Genomic DNA, 22,443 nt, shown 5'->3' with positions numbered 1-22,443 from the left:
TTAGACAATTTTATATCCGACATAAGACCGCACAGGAGGAAAAAAAATATCCCAAAACACGTGCAACTAAATTTTTAAAATCAACATCTGCGAAATCGGTATTTTTTATCGAAATTTCTTTTGGTGTTCGATAAAAAAGTTGGAGATCGGAGTTTTTTTTTCATATCGCATATCGGATAGATTCTATACGGATAAGTTCGCGCGTTACATTAGACGTTTAAAGGATGATTGTATTAACTGTGACCACAGATAAAAAACAACTAACCCAAAAGAAAATTATTATTTTTTGATAATGTAAATAATTATATTTTGGTTTATTAAAGTTATTTGCGTCATGTCTGGAAAATACTACTTTGTATTTACTACTCAGATTAATCACACTCACACCAGATAGTTAGCAGTCAGAGTAGTCAGTTTATCGTCTAAGAAGCAATTTTGTAGTTTTTACTATAAATAATGTTCTTCATAATTTTTCACAAGGATTTTCTTTTTCTTTTTTTTTTGTAAAAAAATATACGTAGTAAATTAAAACAAAAATATAAACAATTCCTTCAATCTTACATCCTGTAGACGCCAATAGTTTGATATGTCAGGTAAGGTAAGGCGAAACGGTGTTTTTTTTTTACTTTTTTAATAAAATGATTCCTCAAAGCCTTAATTATCTGGCACGAGATCGCATCGATTTTTTACCAATCCTGCTCGGCCCTTCCACGCCATTTGGTAGAATCGTGATATTTTAAAATGCCCAATAAATTACAAATATAATACATTGATAACGCTATAACACTTTATTGACCGACACGCACTTAAAATATTAATAGAAAAATTAAAATTATCTGTTTTATGGTTGTAAGCCCAAAAATAGGTAGAACATTAGTCAAGCTTCGTCCTCCATCTGTAAGTTAGAAGAGTATTGGCTAGGCTTGAATTCTATTAGTCGTTAAGCGTCAGGCCAGTCAACAAGAAGACTAAACATTCTTAAAGGGCTATTTATTGATTTGAAAATTTCGCTGAATATTTTCATGATTACTTTTACCTGTTTATTAAACCTTAAATTCAAATTAAAATTGTACTAAATAATAATAAACTAATTATGTTGTTTCGTGTTTTTTGTTTTTACTTTTAACTTACCAGACTTGTACAAAAGATAATATTTGTAAATAATTATTTTTGGAATACATCTATAACATCAATATTATATGTAAGCGCTTCGCTTTTTAAAGAACATATTTAAAAAAAAAAAACAAAGAATACGAGTAACCAACAGTTAAAGAACTATCAAAAGCGTGAAGATTACCTAGAAAAAAAAACTGGATAGGGACGCTAGTCACCTATAGGTATCAAATATACCTTACGACCTATTTCCATACCTATCAACTTTACATAAAACAAAATCATAAAAATTGTTCGAATCATTGAAACGAATTCAAACACAAGCACCTTGATGCAAGATTTTTATATTTTATATATACGAGTACATCCTACTAATATTATAAACACAAAAGTTTGTATGTATGGATGTATGGATGTTTGTTCCTCTTTCACGCAAAAACTACCGAATGGATTTTAATGAAATTTTACAATAATATAGCTTATATATTAGAATAACACATAGGCTATAATTTTTAAAGATAATGTGTGAATTGTCCAAAATATAACGATAATTGTCAAATAAGTCGCAAAAAATCTGCCATCTGTGAATTATTCTGGCGTGCGCTGTAAAAAATGTAGAGTTTCCACGTTTATAATGTATAAGAGAAATGTTAGCCCTACAAAAAATCCGCGACAGCACATACCTATCTTTTATGAGTAAACCATTATCGCAAAAACAGTGAACCATAAATACACAAAAAATTGATAATATATTTCTACTGCACATTTGGGAGTAACAAATTGTTTTTTTATGTCACAGAACCAATTTTGATCAATTTTGGTATAAAGATAGATATTGAGAACATAATACTCTAGGTACTCGAAGTACTTACTAATCCTGCGTAGACGAAGTCGCGGGTACCAGCTAGTTCTAATATATACGAGTATATGTGTAATTTATGAAAAACAAATATGTAAATTATTCGATCTACGAAATAATAATGCAGTGGAGAAATATATTAAATAGATAATACACATGGTTTCAAAAAAAAATTATTTTACGCAGGGAAAATCCTCATGGGCTCCAACCCGCGGGGAACCGGGTAGGTTATGTCAGACTTTTACTGACCAAAAAACCACCACGTTTGAGCAGTCATCCGCCTGGGTGGGGCGAGATGGTGTCCAAACACTTCAAACTTAAATTTACTTAGCTCTTTCACAGCACTCCTTTAAGAACAGAGAATAACATTGATTATTATTCAAATATGTATATAATAATAAAATAAAAATAAATAAGTAAACATAACAACGTCAGCGTTGGAACACATTCTGTAGGATAAACGTTAGCAATAGACGTTTAAAAAGCATTGACAATTTAGAGCCCCTTAATGTTTGTTTATAATAAAATTAATGGTTCATAAAAAAGGAGGAATATAGACATATATTTCATAATAAAAAGTATTAAGTAGTTACTAAGTCTACTGTTTGAAATGTGTTGTATATTAAAAAGAATAGCGTTAATTTTGTCTGATGACACTCAAAACATCTAAAGCATCATAATATCTAATTCTCACGTTATTTAGAAATACCTAACTTTACAAATTAAGCAGTTTTAACTCATAGTACTGTGTGGCTACGGTACTAAAGAATTTAGCCACCCCCTCTCTTCCCGTGGGTGTCGTAAGAGGCGACTAAGGGATAACACAGTTCCACTACCACATTGGAACTTAAAAAGCCGACCGGTGGCGGGATAACCATCCAACTGCTAGCTTTGAAATACACAGGCCGAAGACGGGCAGCAGCGTCTTCGGTGCGACAAAGCCAGCACTGCGGTCACCAACCCGCCTGCCCAGCGTGGTGACTATGGGCAAAACACATGAGTTCACGCTATTTTCGGCGTAAACTTATGGAGGCCTATGTCCAGCAGTGGACTGTGATAGGCTGTAATGATGATGATGATGATGATGATGAACTCATAGTTGGTTAAGTTCTAAGAATAGTTAAAAAATACAACTATCTGTATACAAATAAATAAAATTGGAGTCTGTTTCTAATATTAAAAAAACCGTTTTTAACTAAATTCATATGATGTCTTTGATTCAAAATAACATTTTTTATAATTTTTGTCTGTCTGTCTATCTGTTTGTTCCGGCCAATCTCTCAAACGACTGGACCGATTACGGGACTTTCACAGGCAGATAGCTGAGGTAATAAGGAGTAACATAAGCTACTTTTATTTTAGATTTTTTTAATAACTCGCAGGATGAGGTCGCGGGCACAACTAATTCTAATACATAAAAAAATCAGTTAATTTTAAGATTGTCCGAACGCACTAAACACGCTGCTTTATAGCATACCTCAAAACAAGTAAAATTTAAAATATATAACTAGACAAAATCTACCTTAGCAATTTTATTTATTCCACCTTTATAAACTGCACAAAAAATAATTAATAAGCATTTAACAAAATAGTTACTGTACCCAGCCATAAATAATGCACATCGACCTTTGGCAAGAGACAAATTCGTAGCGCGGAAAAGTTCAAGATCCCAGACCTTCCTTATATTCTGATTGGCAGAATATAATAATATGTAGACGGGTAATGTACAAATATTTTTTTTAATAAATTTAACGCAAACGGCAAATATCAGCGCCATCTGCCTTGAAGTTATCAAACTACTAAGCTATGGAAAAAGCAGAAATTGCTTTGCATAATATGTTACATTGTAGTATCAGCAAGCGACACTAGGTGGCGCTTAAACTAATTAACTTAGTGTTATTATATAAATTTATTACAGAAAAAATACAATTTATGTCATAAAGAAAGCAGCAAAAACAATTAACAGTTTAACAGTGCACTAAACGATTAATTATAATAAAATTATTTGTGTTACTTGACGTGATATTCCATGTTGTGATAACCTGTAATTAAAAGAACATTGGCATATATTGTAAGCTCATCTGTAAGAAACTATTAATATTGTATCTTTTTAACCGACTTCCAAAAAAGGAGGAGGTTCTCAATTCGACTGTATTTTTTTTTTTTTTTTTTTATGTATGATACATCAGAACTTTTGACCGGGTAGACCGATTTCGACAAATTTTGTTTTAATCGAAAGGTGGTGTGTGCCAATTGGGCCCATTTAAATTTATTTGAGATCTAACAACTACTTTTCGAGTTATATCTAATAATGCATTTTTACTTGACGCTTTTTTCGTCGACCTACCTTGTATTATACCGCATAACTTTCTACTGGATGTACCGATTTTGATAATTCTTTTTTTGTTGGAAAGGGGATATTTCTAGTTTGGTACCGTGATAAGGAAACCAGGATCTGATGATGGGATCCTAGAGAAATCGAGGGAAACTCTCGAAAATCCGCAATAACTTTTTACTGGGTATACCGATTTTGATAATTTTTGATTTAATCGAAAGCTGATGTTTATCATGTGGTCACATATAAATTTTATCGAGATCTGATAACTACTTTTTGAGTAATCTTTGATAACGCGTAGTTACTTGACTATTTTTTCGTCGATCTACGTTGTATTACTCGTCGATGTAATTGAAGTCGGTTTTTTTTTCGTTTGCGAGCAAACACAATTATGTTAGTTACAAATTTATTGGTTATATTTTTTATTATTAAGCGAATTTAATCCGCCACACTATGGATTTGTGGACCAGTCACATAATTACATGATATAGAATATGACATTACCCCACGATGATTAGACCTTCGTTATTTTGTTAAGCCTGAATGTTTCTCCGTATTTGCTCTAATGTAAGTAAATAATATAAAAACTGAGCTTTATTCTTTAACAAAACCTATTTTATATACCGTTACTAACTTTAAAACACATCATAATTCATATTTCCTACTGTTAGATCATTTTTACCGGTATTAACGAAAAAACTTTCAAGTTTTACAAAATAATGATGATCTGATCATTGTGGGGTCTTTAGTTTCTTGACCCAGGGTAATTCCTTATTGGTACCCAGATCCTGCCTACCTTACTCTTCATAGGGACACAACACTACTTGAAAGCAGTACATATACTATTCAGTTGTGGTCTTTTATAAGGTTCAAACACTTCCCCGATCGAGCTGCTCCAATTTTTGACCAAGATATTTCCTGGTGTGCTCTATCTTTGCTGTGTGGTTCCGACATTAAGAATATAGCCACCCCCTCTCTTCCTGTAGGTGTCGTAAGTGGCGACTAAGGGATAACACAATTCCACTACCACCTTGGAACTTAAAAAGCCGACCTATGGCGGGATAACCATCCACCTACTGGCTTTGAAATACACAGGTCGAAGACGGGCAGCAGCGTCTTCGGTGCGACAAAGCCAGCCCTGCGGTCACCAACCCGCCTGCCCAGCGTGGTGACTATGGGTAAAACACATGAGTTCATTCGATTTTTGGTGCGAACTTGTGGAGGCCTATGTCCAGCAGTGGACTGTAATAAGCTGAAATGATTATGATGATGATGAGTGATGTGCTCTACCTTAAAAAAATCGATTGTATGTATGGCATTTTATTTATTTTATTCCGTATTTTTTCTCTTGAAGACGATAGTCTTTTGTTCTGTCAATACGATTGATAATATTGAATTTCTCAATGAAGTACGCGATAACTATCGACATACAATAGTAGACTAAAATTGACAATAAACACATATTTAGACAATTGAATTTTTGAAATAATGACAATCACTATAAAGGTAGCAAATTTAGTTCTAATAATTTACTAGTAAACAAAAATTGACAGCCTAGACCAGACAAGCTTCTGTATGACCCATACACATATCTATACAAATATTTGTCATGAGCGGAAATCGAGGGATCGATCGGTTGTAAAAAAAATATTCATTTTTGAAGTTAGAATCATGAAACTCTTTCTTTGGTTACTGATTGCAAAATTATTAAATACTTCGAAGTAATAAATGACGATTCAGTGTATTTTTAATTTGTTATTACTGACTGGAAGGACTCAGCTCCTCTATATTTCTTTTAAGAAAAGTTTATCAGTTGGTCGAGCCAGACTAAGAATAGGTACTACTATATTAGCAGTGTTGCCAACTCTGTAGATTTTTCTTTAAGAACAGAAAGAGGGTGATAAATTATTATACATATGGCTGATATAAAAAAAAATTTAAACTTTATTTCTATATTAAAATAAAACGATCTGTATAAAAAGCATTGTTATATTGACATATAGTGAAACAATAATTGACTGACGCCGAGTTGCACGAAAAGAAATTAAAATTTAAGTAGTGATTAAACTAATTTAATCGCAAGAATTGTATGAAATTCTTGTGATTAAATTAGTTTAATCTCTACTTAAATTTTAATTTTGTTTCGTGCAACTCAGCATTAGAGTGCCCTTTTTCATTAGTTTCATACATTATATAAGGCAGTTATATCACTTATTACTGTGCATGTGGCGGGATATTGATACGATCAGTGCGTATATCAATCCCTACTTTCCACTATTAATTAATATACTTTGCGCTTGTTTTAAAAATGCAAACGGCAAAAATTCGATGTGCAAACTATGCCTCTAAAGATATTTAGTTAAAGAATATTATTTTGATGTCCAAATCGATGTCACTGCGACAATTCAGAAAACGACCTAATGATGCCTTCAAATAACGCATTTAAGCTTGCCACTTTACACGTCGCTTAATGTATAAAATTGTTTAAACTGTCGCGAACAAAACTTGTAAATAATTTTTATGTTGTCTTAATTTATATTAACAAAATCAGCCCTTTGACAATGTATATTAAAAATAAATAAAAATATAATTTTTAATTTGCGGCTGATGCTATATCGTCATACAAATCGGTAAATAGTGAGTTAAAACTATCGTGTCGCTTACAAAATATGTCTTTGGTCGTCACACATACAGGATAGTTTCCATCGTAGTAAAAACTATTGTAGGATATATCTAAACTTTTTACTTCATTCAAAAGGGACATAAGACAAGCGCACTGCCAAGGATTCTGGTTGAAGTAAAACTTAGTTAATTTTGCACCTGAATTTCTTAGTTCTAAACAAAAGTTATCAGATAAATAAGTAAACCTGTTGTTAGATAAGTTTAAATTCTTAACCGACGTACCTCGAAAAGCATTTACAGGAACTGATCCAATCAAATTATGAGATAAATCAATATTCGCTAAACTTTTCATATTCTGAAATAGATTTTCTGGGAGATGAGTTATCTTGTTGCCTCTGAGTACCAAAACTTTTAATTTTCTTAATGGCTTGAAAACATCCTCACTTATTTGTTCCAAGACATTTTCAGCCAAATTTAGTGTTTCTAAATTTCTTAAATTTATAAAAGTGGCGTGATAATCAAGTTTACTTATTTCATTTTTAGACAGTATTAAATATTTCATTGTCAAAAGATTGCTAGCAGTTGCAAATATTGGTACTGTTTTAAGAAGACATCTTTCTAAATTTAAAAACTCTAATACTCGCGTAGCGCTTAATAATGAACTAGGCGACCCATTCATATCGTTAGCTGAAAAATCAACGTAAGAAAGCTGATCATTGTATTCAAAAAGGAAAGGGTCTATGTCTTTACCTTGTAAACGATTACGTGAGAGTCCCAAGTGCCTTAATTTTTTTAAAGAAACAAAAGCACCTCGATTCAATTGCAATATTTCATTTCCTGTCAAATCGAGAACATCTAAATTGGGAGTTCGATTGAATAAATCAGACTGAACTTCAGAAAGAAAATTATTAGAAAGATTCAAATAAATCAACTGATTTACACCATCAAGAGCTCCGAGTTGAAGTGCTGTAATTTTATTTTGTGATAAATCTAAATATTTAAGAGAAAATAGATTACGAAACGATCCATTCTCAATCGAGGATATTTTGCATCCCATAAGGGATATACTTATTGTTTTGTTATTGTCTGACACTAGATTTTGAGTAAGAACATAGTTTGTATCACCATTTTCATTGCAAGACACTTCAGTTTCTTGTTCGTTAATGTATTTACAAGTGGGTTTCGTTTCGACTGTAATAAAATACGCAAAGGCCAAGTAAACGATCAAATATTGCCGAAGGTGTGCCATCTGAAAGAGAAATTATGTGTATCAGTTAACATAGGGTAACTTTTAGCAAATGGCACCGTAATAACAATATGTTAAAAATATATAGAGCAACGTATGGACGTATCAATCCTAGTAGTAGTCAAATGAATGAAATAATGCTAGAGAATTCGTAAAGTATAGTATATAATGTGATCTGTTTTACGTTTGTGAAGTTACGTATACATTTTTGGCTCTATTATATAACTTTTATTTTTATCCGTATACAATAATTAATGTAAAACAAAATTATATTTTGTTTTACATTAATTATTGTATACGGATAGGAAATTGTTAACTTAGTAGCCCATAGAATAAAAAAGTTAATTTTTTTTACAAAAATACATTTTTCCTACGTTTGTACCATAATAAATCAATTACCGGTGATCACACATTTAGTTTCATGAAATTATCTGCACAAAAACCTGATTCTGGAAATTAAAAAGCGCGAAATGACAAAAATAGTCAAGGAGAAGAGGTAATTTTTTTTTTCGATCATAAAGCACTAGAAAGTGAAAATGCAATATTTGGTTCAAATTAATTGAATAATGTTTAGTAGTGGATTGATGGCGGAAGTGGGAGATTTTTCAAACGTGCGTAAACTCTATTCTCTAACACAAATTGACTTTTAACTTCTACCGACTACGATAGTGTGTGTAGCAACCATGATTTGGTTTCCAGTAATTCTTTACAAAAAGTCACGTATAAGTGGGAAATACAATTAAGGATAATATACAAAAGAAGTTTAACTATTTAATAGAAAACGATGACATCTCTTGAGACTTGTTAAATGCGTTAAGTTAAACTAATATTTTTTATGAAATTTCCAATTTTTTGCACAATTTTCTTATCATAACATAACTTTAAAAATTAATTCAGCCTGAAACTTTGATAATTGGTAGCAAAGAAAGAAAGAAAGAAGACGATCGAAGATTATTATCTAGATCAGTAAATATGAAAATGTTTTAGGCGCGTAGGGAACATACCCATACTACATGACCCGTTAAAATATTGTAAAAACGGGTCACGTAGTATGGGTATGTTCCCTTATGCGAAAGCAATGATTCCAAAAGCTATACCTAATAATAGTTTAATAAAGTTTTTTAATATAGGCATATGTATTCGTTTCAATTTATTTTATTCAATTTACAAGTATAAACATTCGTGTACAAGGAAGGAAAACGCTCTAATAAAATTCATTTGTACGTATAATACAAAGACGAGGAAAATTAACTAAATATTTATTTGTGACACTAATAGTCTAAACAATTCATTACTTTTCGGATGTTTGTCTGTATGTTTCTCTTGCATTACACAAAAACGAATGTCTGTTTATCTGAAACACCACGCTACATAAGTGAATCAAACAATTATAATCAAAACGAATGCTGGAAAAACAGCACAGATTAATATTTTTATAATTTGATTAAGCAATATGGTAATAACAAAGCAAGGTATAGGACAGGAAAGATAGGTAAAGGACCTTATGACACCGATAAATCAAAACACACAAACTAACTTGGACAAGAATATATAGTATACTATCACAAACATCTAAAGAATATTGACTAATAGGCATACAAGTATTTTATGCCTTCTCACACGAGAAGATTCCTTAAGTAAAACAAACTTTATCACTATTAAATATACAAATAATTGATATACAAACTTAAAAATAACCTGTTTCACAAACAATTACTAAAACACTTCTTGAAATACACAAGACGCAGAATCCAGAAATCCAATATACCGTTAAGAATAATCTAATATTTTTTAGTATTTGCAAATCTACTTTAAGATACATACCATCAATACACTATAACGTTATTCAGTATTTATATGAAATTTACCTTGAACTTCGTTTGAGTTTCAGAAGAAAAGAGTTAAAAACACGTCCTCCTTAGAACAAGTCACTTCTAAAGTATATTTTTTGAGTTTCCTCTCGTTGAAATATCTTGTGTAGCTTGTCTTAATATGAATAATGTGGATTTTGCGCATATTAATTTAATAGGAAAAAGTGGTACAACTATATGAATTTATACGGACATAAGTCACGGTGCATGAGTAATTAGGCACTCGTTCACCACAGATAAAGATTTGTAACTACTAACTGATTCATTTAATACACCTATTACAATATTTTATACAATATTACTTACACAAATATACATATATTATTTTACTAGCATTAGTAGTTCAATGTAATAAATTATCTATACAAATAAATAAAATTGAAGTGTCTGTTTGTAATATTAAAATCACCGCTTTTTACTAAATGCATATTGATGTATGTATCACGGTACATACACCACAACAACATTTATTACAATATTTGTCTGTCTGTCTGTTTGTTCCGACTAATCTCTGAAACGGCTGGACCTATTTTGACGGGACTTTTATTTTAGAAATGTATTTATTTTATAACTCTGCGAATTGAAAATCAACTTTTTGTTTAATTCCACGCGGACGAAGTCGCGTGCACAGCTAGTTAGTAATATAATTTTGACGTAAGCTACGAACGAATTGTTTCTAAAATCTATCTAGGTATAATCTAACTGACCCGGTAAACTTCATACTGCCATATTTTTTTTATCATACAAACTTCGTCTCGGCAATACCAACCACAACAAAATAAGAATTGCCCAATTTAGAGTAGCCGTTCGGAAATTATGTGCGTACATTAATATCGACGATTTCATTGTCGCAACTGACTACTATACCTGATTTTTATAAAGTAGGTACCGGTAAATATAAATCGTCGAAAATCTTACTAGAATTAAACTTTCCAATAGAATGAATGCAATATTATAGAATAGACTAGCTGTGCCCGCAACATCGTCCACGTGGAATTTAAAATAAAATATCGCTCAGTTCGCAGAGTTACAAAATAAATAAACTTCTCAAATAAAAATAGCCTAAATCACTCCTTATTACATCAGCTACCTACCAGTGAAAGTCTCCTCCAAATCGGTCCAGCCGTTTCAGAGATTAGTCGGAACAAACAGACCGACAGACAGAGACAGACAAAAATTGTAAAAAAAAATATTTTGGTATATGTACCGTTATACATCCATATGCGTTATAAATCGTTTATTTTAATATTACAAACAGACACGCCTATTTTATTTATATGCATAACGCGATCTTACTGAAATGTAGGTATTTGGATGAATTAAGAGTTAGTAATTACTGCGTTCATTTGCTTTGTTTCACTGAGACTTATGTCAAAGAGTACTAATACTAGTAGTAGTAGTAATTACTATTTATTTTGTATACATATATATGTGGTTTATCTAACATTCTTTGATTGATTGATCCCATGTAACAACCGCTCTGATGCGTGTAGTCACCTAAGAGATCGAACGGTTTGAGGGTTCGATTTCGGCTCGGGATGGATATTTGTATTTTTACAATTATTTCTTTCCAGTTTGGATGTCTGTCCTTGTGGGTCTCACCACCGTGCCTCGGAGAGCATGTTAAGCCGTCGGCTCCGGTTGTTATCATAAAAAGCTGATAGCGATCGTTAATCATAGTATAGGAACATAGTATAGGCCAACTGGCAGTGGAGCAGCGTGGTGCCTTAAGCTCCAATCCTTCTCCTACATTACCTACATTTTAACAGGCTTTCCGAGGTACGGTGGGGGTCTTCCCACCACAATTACAGATACCCTGACCGGAAACCAATCAATATTGATACATACATACATATGTATACAAATATAAATTTCTGTGTGGCTACGGCACTAAAGAATTTAGCCACCCCCTCTCTTCCCGTGGGTGTCGTAAGAGGCGACTAAGGGATAACAAGGTTCCACAACCACCTTGGAACTTAAGAAGCCGACCGATGGCGGGATAACCATCCAACTGCTGGCTTTGAAATACACAGGCCGAAGACGGGCAGCAGCGTCTTTGGTGCGACAAAGCCAGTACTGCGGTCACCAACCCGCCTGCCCAGCGTGGTGACTATGGGCAAAACACATGAGTTCACGTTATTTTTGGCGTAAACTTGTGGAGGCCTATGTCCAGCAGTGGACTGTATAGGCTGTGATGATGATAAATATTCATCCCGAGTGGGAATTAAACCCGGGACCGCCGGTGTTGGCTGATTAGGCGCCTACACGGAACACGCGCCATTGTTATCACAATAAAAAAAATTCAAAACTTTTCTAAAAAGTCTATGTATCTTATTAGCAAATGTTTCTTATAAAATAAAATCTCAATCAGTATGTAAATGTGTTCATTATCAAGTAAGATGTAACTAATATTTTACAAATTGTTATATTATTGGTAAGATTGTGCTGGCGAGGTTGTCTGTCCGGGAGGAATGGGATCTGTAGTGCTGTGTTGACTGATCCGCGCCGCAAAGACTCTGGCTAAGGCTGGCAGGCTTCTTGTTGGCTGAAGCTCTGCCAGAGTCAGAGTACTGGAGCAGTGCCCAAGTGCATGGGGGTCGAGCACACTCACCCGAAATGTCCATTCACGGGTGACTGAAGCAGGCCGTGCTTCCGGTGCGGGAAGGATGGACACACTTCCCGCACCTGCACCGGTACAGCGTGCTGTGCAGTCTGAACCAGCGCCGGCAAACCGACGGTGCACATCTGGGAGGCAAGGTCGTAGCTCTCTAAAGATAGGAAAAACTTTAGGGCGTAAATTAAGCGGCCCAATCAGCCGTCAAGTTGCGAAAGAGGCGACGGCTATGTTGCCGTAGTCCCTCTTCATGAGTAGTGAGCGCTCTATTGGAGACTGACGCGGCACAGGTGGGCCAACCGTCGGGGCATCACGGATGCAGGCGTTAGCGATCCCGTGGCGCCCCACAAAGAAGATGTTGAAGAAACTGTTGGGTTTTATTGTCTTATAGTCCGGCGCGTTCTGTTCGTGTCGGGTACCCCACACTTCGGGCGATGAGGCTAGTGCATAAAAGCGTTTCTCAGCGTTAAAAAAAGGAACCTCAATCTAACAGAAGAAGGGAAGGGACTTGGGAGGGAAGGGGAGCCGGTTTGCTTAAAATTAAGACAAATAAGAAAAGGATTACTGACAACAATAGTATATGTAACAGAAAACAATATATTGATAGGAAAGTAAGAAATACAATTATTATAAAAACGAAAAAAATTTATTTAAAAATTATGCCTGAATCCAAAGTGGCCGGCCAGTGACAATAACGGCACTTATTTTTTATTGATACTATTTGGTGTCACCAAAATGGCGGACATATGCTAAAACTTCATGCCTTGGTCTGGTCAGTAAGACACTTCATTTGTACAGATCCACACAACGCAGTCAATAAAAATAAGATATTCTTTTCATCGTTATTAAAGAAATATAAAACAATATTGACAATTTGTTCGGTCAATATACGTTTTAATTATTTGCCAAATTTATCGAAACAATGTTTTATCTACTTCGTCTGTTTTAAATGTGCTGCCTTAACTTGAACATAATTAGTTTTTTCGAATTATTTTCTAGCATACAATAGCTTCACATACCTATCTACATTTAAATTAAAATATATTTAATTTAAAAAAGGACTCCAAAAAATTAGAATCTCTGTTCAATAATCTTACGTTAAAATTCTAATACGAAAATATTTAGGTAAACAGAAACTGGATAAGACGACCTTCTATGACGTAATGCAGTTGCTTAACAATATTTGATTATCGCTGATGTTAATAAAACCGCAAATATTTCGCTAAGTTTATTTACATCAAAATAAAAATATGCTTAATTTAATTAAAGTTCACGTCTTTTTGTCATGCATATTAATAACTTTCAATCACATTTTTCACAATAGGTTTTATTTTGAAAGCTTTGAGATTCACTTGAATCATGACTACACATCTCCTTGTAATTTATCACAGCGCCTGAATCATACGAATTACTCGATATGTTTCGTGACACATCCAACTCGCTTCTCAACTGTTGAATCGATTGTATCACCTCATTTTGGAAATTCATATTTAGCTTGTACAGTTGTTCCGAATGTTCCTTTTCTTTTCTTATTTCGTTCTTCAAATGTGTATCCTTGAATTTTTCGTATTCCGTCATTATCCTTACTTTAGACTCATAAACGTGTTGCACCATAGACACTAAAGTGAATAATTTATCGATCACCTTCTCTTTTACTTCTTTAGAAATGTTAGGATCTGATTCGAGGTCTGATTTCGCGTCAAGAGCGAGATCATTAGCGGATGACGGAAAGCCTAAAAAAGATTTCGCCGGCGTCCCGTTGCTCGATTTAGCTGTAGGCGAGTTTTCTGGTTTAGGTGACTTTTCTTTTTCAGTTTTCTTTGTTGTAAACGCTCCATGCGTCACCACTTCGGTAAACACTCCCGAACTTGGTTTGTGTGATTGATACTCCGCTGTTTTTTTAGTAACTTTTTGTAACAATTCATTACTTTTCTCCTTCTGTTTATCATAATTTGTCTTCTGTAGCACTTCTTTGTGTACTTTTCCATCAGCTTTGTCTTTGTTTTTAGTGTTAAACGGGCTCCCGATTCTGTTATTAAAACTCGTTACACTTAACTTTGACATGTCTACGCCTTTTAAGGTAAGGTTTGGAAAGTTTTAGGCCACCGAACTAATTTTTCTATCACATAACTCTGTCCGCCCTGCGTGGTGACGATCTATGAACTAAACGGTTAGTTGGTATTGAATGATTGCATTCTCCATATGAGTGTAGGTTTCGCTCCATAGTTTTGGATTGTCAGCGCTTCCTAAGTGTGGCAATGAATTTATGATTACTTTGGAGACCGCCAACTCTGCGTAGGTTTTAATGCAGTTTGCATTGAATATTGTCAATGCTGTAAGGTATTTAATAAAATGTTTGAACAACAAATGGATCTACGTATTTGCGTGGAGTGATGTAATCGCAAAACCGGATCGTGAACATATTTAAATTTAGGTTAATTATTTTCAGAGATAACAAAACAGAAATACTTACGTGTTTCTTATTAACTCATCATTTTATCATGAAATTAATGAATATTGTTTTGCCACAGCACAAATACTAAAGCATAGTTATTTTAATACTACATAATATATATTATAACAGCCGTTATTACCGTTTGTCATAGTTTTAATATTACGTAAATGTGGCGCATAAAATTCATCACTTAATTTAATTTTTTTATTAATTTTCAATAACAACTCGCCAAGATCACGCCAAAGATAGATCTTTATGATTATTATGGTAGACCACCACCTACGTAAGACTATATATAAGTTAATTTAATCTATGTAAATATATACTCGAAAAAAAACTGATTTGAAATTAAAAAATGTGATTTGATGTGATGACTTCATTATTGATAAGCTACAACTATATTCTATATAAACATCAAAAAAAATTTAAAGAAAAAGAAAACAAAACGAAAAAAGGTAAAGAAAGGGAAAAAGTTGACGAGAGAAAATTAAAGAAAAAATTATAAAAAAATTAAATTCTTATAGTACCTATACCAGCTGACCACAACGACACATTAAATTCATTTTTATTTAGGTACATACTAGCTGACTCAGCAAATGTTGTCTTGGCGCTAAACGCTATTTAAAAATAGTGGTTGGTGGTAGAAGAGTGAAAATTTCGGGTTGTATGTATTTTTTAACGCCAAATCATAACAAAACAAAAAATAAATAATTTATCTAAAAATTAAAAAAAAATATATTTAGGGGTGGACTACCGCCAAACATACCTTAACATTTAGGGGGATGAAAAATAGATGTTGTTCGGTTCTCAGACCTGCCAGAGAACCGGTCAAGCCGTTTCGGATAAGTTTAGGTAACTACAAACAATCCGACACGAGAATATATATCTATTATATATATGCATTAATTCGAAAGAGTGCGTAATAATTTGTTAAAACAAAAATAAATGTTAGGTTTAAAATAAAAATCATTAAAAAATATTCAAGTTTCCTTGAAGCGTTAGGTGGGTGATGATAACCTCGTTACTGTATAACGTTTTATTTTGTCTGTATTATATATTAGTGGTGCGGGGCTCGGAGGCCGTTAGCATACCGATGAGGAACAATCGTAACTATTCGATTACGATTGTAATCGAATAGTTCCGCTATTGGGGAAAGTGATTACTGGTCTCGTCTTCGATCACTTGATGAAAGAAGTTATCTAGCTGACCTGAAACAACTGACAAACTCTTCTAATAATGTTACTAAATATGTGTCATCTCCAACACGCGACTGGAGGTTACTTCTTGAAAACGCTTATTATGATATTTAAACAATTAAAATATTTTTCGACTAGCTCGCTGGCGCAGTTTGTTGTGGCCCTACATTCTGTTCCGCGGGCTGCAGGTTCGATTCCCGCCTGAGTCTGGGTGTAATATTTATATTTATAGGTATATTTATTAATCTAATATTTCTATGTATATTTATATATGAAAAAGTATTTAGATATATCAGCCATCTGTTACTTATAACACAAGTATTAAGTTGCTTACAATAGGAACAGATGACCATGTGTGTATGTTGTAAGATAATAGAATATATATAGCTGTATATATTTATACTATATTACAATTCTAATAAATATAATATTATAAATTATAAAAATAAATAGTTAAGCTATATTTAACAGATAAATTACATTACACTTAAAAAAAAACCTTAAGTATATATATACACATAATATAATAACTAAAAAATATTATTAAAAAATATTATTAAAAGGAGTCCCTTTAGGCAAGGTTCCGAAGATACTGGCAGCGTTCCCCCTTTGAATAGCTAGACTAATTCTTTGTCCGAAGTAGCTGCCAGCTCTTCGGTCTCCTGTGACGTCGACTAACCTTTTTGCTATTTCCTTAAATAGTGTTATAGCACTAGGACCCCACGGACCAAGGGTTTCGACACCGAATGGGACAAAATCATATTCGGAGCCTAGACCCCTGTATTTGTCTGCTTTTGTTTTTTCAGCCGCTTCACAAGCCGCACCAGCTCTGTTGTTTGTTCCATGTAGATGGGAAGGGGCTAGCGGGTCTGAACAGGTTGCATCCCATACCAGCACCCGACCCATCTTCCATGGAATCAAACTCATACCGTCCGGTCTCTTGCCATCGTCTCTTGCAATACCAGTCGGCTCAAGTAGACTTGGCACGTTTACGGTGGCAAGGGACCGGCGTATGATATCGTTAAGTGCGGCATGTCTCGAGAAGCGGCCTGCACTTTTTAGGCATGACAGACCGTGATGTCCTAGCTTATCGACATCACTGCCACAGGGACATTTATGAGGAGCGCAGACCGGAACCCCAAGCCGTAGACAGGTTGCGATTCGGAGCGTGTCAGGCTCAAGAAATGTTCCTGTATTTGTTGAAGGGTACGCGTGAAGCCAGTAACCGGCCTCTTGCGTACCCACGGCCAAAAGCCTAGCACGCGCCGAGCCTGTACTACAGCTTAAAAGATTGTCATAAGTCAATTTGCAGTTTATGTCGTCCCAGCTCTCTCTGTGAATTTGGAGAAACTAAAAAATTTTGACCTGGGCATGCAATTAAGAAAGCGTTTCTAGCTTCTTCCAAACCAGCAATCTCAAAGTTTGAAGGGGATGTCCTTAAAATTTTACTTATGAGATTTGCTGAACTATGGACAGAAGATAGGAAAGCTGGTAAAGCGACACTGGAAATTTTGCGAATCCCTAAACCACCATAACGGATAGGTAGGGATGGCTGTGGCAGTGATGTCGAACAAACTTTGATTCAACCAGTAACATGCCAGAGCTGGGCATAGACCTATTTTTCCATGTAGGAAAAGATGAGAAATGAAATGAAAAATTGAGATGAAAAAATGAATGAAATTATAATTAATTAAAACAATTAAACTCCAAAATGAAAAACTTCGAAAATCGAAGCGTGCTATTCCACGGCAAAAGTACTAAAAATCGTCCTCTCATCGTCACTAAGTAATTGTAAGCGTCAACGTCACAGAGCACCTCAACATTACAGAAGATCGCAGCTAAATAATATTGTTCTCATGTAGTGTTGTGTTCTTGTATTGAGTGGGGTGGCCAGAGCTTCTGAATAAGGTCGGAAACGGGCTACGATGCTTCTTCTAGTTTTGCAGATATCTGGCTACGGTAACTGCTTAACATAATGTAATAAAATTAAATAATAATCGTAATAAAAAAAATAGAATTAAATTTGATATAGTTTTCATAATTGCTGGAGGTCTAACTTAAAAACAGAAGCATATTATATCTCAATACTCGACTTAAACCTTAAGATAATTACTTTATTCCACGCGAACAAAGTCGCGAAAAACATTAATATTTAGTTAATATTAAAAGTATAAATAAAGTAAATCATAACTAACTGTGGGAAAGTGTGGAACACTGATTTTTTTAATAATAAAACTGTGTTAAATTCTTCTCATTTTGTGTACAGGAAGTAACGTTATAAGAAAGAAAGCTGTTTTTTTAAATTATTTTTGCATTTTCAGTACATTGTTCCAAAAATTCCGAGACCCTTATTAAATGAAAAATTGTCCTTAAATTAACTACGGTCTTCAAACTGTTTTCCAAAATAAAACGAAGTTACCATCATCACATCTTCATTATCACATCAGCCTATCGCAGTCCACTACTGGACATAGGCCTCCACAAGTTCGAGCCAAAAATGGCGTGAACTCGTGTGTTTTGCCCATAGTCACGACGCTGAGCAGGCGGGTTGGTGACCGCAGGGCTGGCTTTATCGCACCGAAGACGCTGCTGCCAGTCTTTGGCCTGTGTATTTCAAAGCCAGCAGTTGGATGGTTATATCTCCATCGATCGGCTTTTTTAAGTTCCGAGGTGGTAGTGGAATTGTGTAATCCCTTAGTCGCCTCTTACGACACCCACGGGAAGAGAGGGGGTGGCTATATTCTTTAATGCCGTAACCACACAGCACCAGTTTGCTGTTAATGTTATAAGATTTTATTAGGTACCCACTATTCAATAATATTCAATAACGATCTCAATTCTAACTCTCTACTATTCTGCCAATTCTTTCATTAACTAGTTCTAATAATAGTGTTTGCTGGCAAACGAAAAAAGACCGACTTCAATTACATCGACAAGTAATACAACGTAGGTAGATGAAAAAATACTCAAGTAAATTCGCATTATCAAAGATTACTTCAAAAGTTGTAATCAGATCTCTATGAAATTAAAATGTGACCACATGACAAACATCGGCTTTCGATTAAATTAAAAATCATCAAAATCGGTACACATAGTATAAAGTTATGCAGATTTTCTAGGGTTTCCCTCGATTTCTCTGGGATCCCATCATCAGATCCTGGTTTATTTATCCTGGTACCATACTTAAGATATTCCTTTCTAACAAAAAACAATTATCAAAATCGGTTCATAAACGACGAAGTTATCCCCGAACATAATTATATTAAAAATATATATATTTATATATACGGTCGAATTGAGTAACCTCCTCCTTTTTTTAAGTCGGTTAAAAAGACCAAAATAAAAGCGGAGAATAAACTTTTACTATAGTCTACTATGGTTAACTGACAAAGAGTTGTTACCTAGATCGAAACTAACTCTAAAATTAAACATTTAAAAAACCAGCTACGCATAACTCAATTATTTCATTTTGTGTCTTAGATAATTTTGAAAAAGAGCTGATACTCTCCAAATTATTGGATCCATTTTTACCAAACAACTAAAAACCACAGCTAGGAAACATGCTTTTAAGAAAAAAAACTAAATCGGTCCATCCGTTCGAGAGCTACGACGCCGCAGACAGACATTGATATCGAACTGGAATACAAAAAGTGTTATATTTCAGTAATCAGTCAGTATTTGTTCCAGAAATTTATCAGATATGATATTAAAAAAATGTTTTCTAAGACTAATACCCTTAGCATTGAACTTAAATTCATTGATGATGTTATCTCCGGAGTGACAAGTTCAATGATAGCAATTTAAACTATTACGTATTCATACGGCGCGTGCGCTGTGTCTGCTCTTCCATATCAAACACCTACCATTACACACTACTGATATCTCTTTCTAACACCAAGACTTGTCATTCAGACAGAAAGGGGCAAAAGATCAGAATCGTGCCTTCGACGAATCAGGGTATGGTGTCACAAACAACAGAAAAGGCGCCTTAAGCTAACATTTCTAAAACGTTCGTCGATCAAATGACATTGCTACAACTTAGGCCTTTTTGTACTCGCGTACAATAGAAGGATTCGTATCAAACAGCTTTCCCTTACACTTACACCCGTCACAATGAAAAGGTCGTAAGTACGCGATCGAGTGGTACATACCAAGACAATCCGTACCGGAACTGTAAACAACGAGCTGAATTTGAAATAGCTGTATAAAAGCCATTGAGTCCTTGTCGAAACTATCACAGTCTCACCAACAGTCCTCCAGTGAACACCAGGAGTCAAAATAACAAAATGGCGTCAATTAAAGTGGTGTGTTTAATTGTTGCGCTGTTAGGGGCAGCGGTGGCTCAACCCTCTAAAGAAGAATTCTGGAAGGGAACAGCCATGGACGGCATGGTCGAGGAGATGCGATCTGGCTGCAACGAGGGATCCGATCCCACTGCCTGTATCAAATATAAGGTTATGTCCTTATTAGACAGCATCTTTAAGAAGGACACTTTCCAGGTAACTAAAAAACTAATTACTTTCATTGTATTTTAAATAGAAAATAATAGCAAACACTTTCTAATCAAAAATCGTTACAGATCACTGATGATGTTGAAGTAACAAAAAATGGCGCTAGCGATGAAGCATCAGCTCGTTCTACTGGCGACTTCATGGATTCCATCGAAAACTACATTCAGTCTCATGATGTTACTTTCCAATTACCCATTGCTGATACCAAAGTGACAGTGAGCCCTAGAAACCTCGGCAACGATGAACTCAGCCTGAACATCAAATTCAACAAGGAGGAAGGAGCTCGTTCCGTAGGCGAGGCTCGTAAAGCTAAGCTCAAGAAGATCATCGTTCCCATCCTGGTGTTCGTACTCCTCAAGGCCATGACTCTCATCCCCCTCGCTATCGGTGTCCTCGGTCTGAAGGCTTGGAACGCTCTGCAGCTGTCTTTCTTCTCTTTCGTCGTGTCCGTCGCGCTAGCTATCTTCCAGCTTTGCAAGAAGGTGAGTGTGAATATCAAATAACAATAATCTGAATACGGACAATGTCTTGTATGTATAGAAATAAATATACTATAGAATACTGCACATGATCTTAAGTAATGCACATTTTCTTCAAGCACCACAAATTTAAGTTTATCACAATTTAATATTATAATTAGCACTCTATGCCTTTACACCGGCTGCAAAATTAACTTTACGTTGAGGATCGGACTGATCCAGCACTAACTAATCTTCAAATTTTACCTTCGAATAACGTTATAGTTTACCCAGATTGCCGCAGACAACTCGCACCCTCAGATCGCCGCCCACGGGCCGTGGGATGCCGCTTACGCCGCCACCCGTCATAGGCGAGACGCTGAACCCCAAGAGTTGGCTCAAGAGCTCGCTTACAACGCCTACCACTAGAATCTTGACGATGCTATGAGGAAATTGACCAAAAAAGACCTCCCTTAGTACATTTAAGCTCCTATAACTTATTTGGGTATTTCATATCCTCGTATCTTTTATATTGGATTCCGATAAACGACCGATGCTAACCCGACAACCGTCTGTTTGTCGCTTCAAACAAACGGGTATAAACCAAAAAGGTTTTTCGAAACCATGTATGTAAATAGTGTGAAATTATTTATTTGATTGTGTGATTGATTGTGATGTGTGATTGATGTTATTTATTGTTTAAATAAATCATTTAAAAATATGCTTTCATTTTATTTCCTGTATTATGCTTTTAACAAATGTAAATGAAAAAATAAATACAAATCATTCTGAGTTATAAATTTATTAACCTCCGATTAATATTATTGAATAGATAGAGAGAAGAACATAATTAAAAATACACCTTCATAGTACATTATAGTCAAAACAAATTTCTTTCAAGAATATACTTTAGAATTACTTTATAAAATTAGATTAATTATAATTTTACAAATTTTAAAAGTAATAATGATTAAATAATAAAAGTTATGTATACACCCCTGAAATATTTCGATATCTATCACTCAATTTTTACAAACCTAAATAAACCTGAGAAGAGTAAATAACATTTAGTATATTAATTATATAAAAAATGAAAGTGGATTACTGTACACACACATGTAAGGTCTTATTTTTATAGTTATATAGGAAAGGTAATTAAAAGT

At 34.4% G+C, this 22,443-nt stretch overlaps 3 protein-coding genes across 6 annotated transcripts; 1 reads left to right on the top strand and 2 right to left on the bottom strand.

The window, feature by feature from the left end:
• Nucleotides 1–3,916: 3,916 nt before the first annotated feature.
• LOC123665267 (leucine-rich repeat-containing protein 70-like) lies at nt 3,917–10,295 on the bottom strand. 3 transcript variants are annotated; one of them, XR_006745019.1, is made up of 3 exons: nt 10,000–10,295; nt 8,055–8,178; nt 3,917–4,014 (listed from the first exon to the last, which is right to left on the bottom strand). XR_006745019.1 is itself a non-coding variant. In XM_045599595.1 (2 exons), exons 1-2 carry the CDS (start codon nt 7,606–7,608, stop codon nt 3,983–3,985), a joined length of 429 nt encoding a protein of 142 aa, XP_045455551.1. In that variant the 5' UTR covers nt 7,609–7,655; the 3' UTR covers nt 3,917–3,982. The 3 variants fall into 3 exon arrangements, 1 of the variants encoding a protein (XP_045455551.1); XR_006745020.1 differs by having other exon boundaries at nt 10,044–10,295; XM_045599595.1 differs by lacking the exons at nt 8,055–8,178; nt 10,000–10,295 and adding an exon at nt 7,212–7,655.
• A 3,580-nt stretch (nt 10,296–13,875) lies between these two features.
• On the bottom strand, nt 13,876–14,847 carry LOC123665265. The gene has a single exon (XM_045599593.1). It carries the CDS (start codon nt 14,722–14,724, stop codon nt 13,963–13,965), a length of 762 nt encoding a protein of 253 aa, XP_045455549.1. The 5' UTR covers nt 14,725–14,847; the 3' UTR covers nt 13,876–13,962.
• A 5,703-nt stretch (nt 14,848–20,550) lies between these two features.
• LOC123665264 lies at nt 20,551–22,001 on the top strand. Of its 2 annotated transcripts, none has more exons than XM_045599592.1 (3): nt 20,551–20,810; nt 20,891–21,304; nt 21,575–22,001. In XM_045599592.1, the coding sequence occupies exons 1-3, from the start codon at nt 20,598–20,600 to the stop codon at nt 21,707–21,709; spliced, it is 762 nt and encodes a 253-aa protein (XP_045455548.1). In that variant the 5' UTR covers nt 20,551–20,597; the 3' UTR covers nt 21,710–22,001. The 2 variants fall into 2 exon arrangements, with proteins under 2 accessions (XP_045455548.1, XP_045455547.1); XM_045599591.1 differs by having other exon boundaries at nt 21,566–22,001.
• The last annotated feature ends 442 nt before the right edge of the window (nt 22,002–22,443 follow it).

The sequence above is a fragment of the Melitaea cinxia genome, chromosome 23 (genome assembly GCF_905220565.1).
Source record: "Melitaea cinxia chromosome 23, ilMelCinx1.1, whole genome shotgun sequence".
NCBI classification, from domain to species: Eukaryota; Metazoa; Arthropoda; class Insecta; order Lepidoptera; family Nymphalidae; genus Melitaea; species Melitaea cinxia.
This window is presented reverse-complemented; position numbering and strand designations above follow the sequence as displayed.

Excerpts from the sequence above, each read along its gene's own strand:
- LOC123665267 (XM_045599595.1), bottom strand. The coding sequence starts at position 7,608 with ATGAATGGGTCGCCTAGTTCATTATTAAGCGCTACGCGAGTATTAGAG. Across the intron at positions 4,015-7,211 it reads TCCTGTAAATGCTTTTCGAG|GTTATCACAACATGGAATAT; the intron begins GTACGTCGGTTA and ends TTTTAATTACAG.
- LOC123665265 (XM_045599593.1), bottom strand. The coding sequence starts at position 14,724 with ATGTCAAAGTTAAGTGTAACGAGTTTTAATAACAGAATCGGGAGCCCG.
- LOC123665264 (XM_045599591.1), top strand. The coding sequence starts at position 20,598 with ATGGCGTCAATTAAAGTGGTGTGTTTAATTGTTGCGCTGTTAGGGGCA. Across the intron at positions 20,811-20,890 it reads TTAAGAAGGACACTTTCCAG|ATCACTGATGATGTTGAAGT; the intron begins GTAACTAAAAAA and ends AAATCGTTACAG. Across the intron at positions 21,305-21,565 it reads TCTTCCAGCTTTGCAAGAAG|TTTACCCAGATTGCCGCAGA; the intron begins GTGAGTGTGAAT and ends ATAACGTTATAG.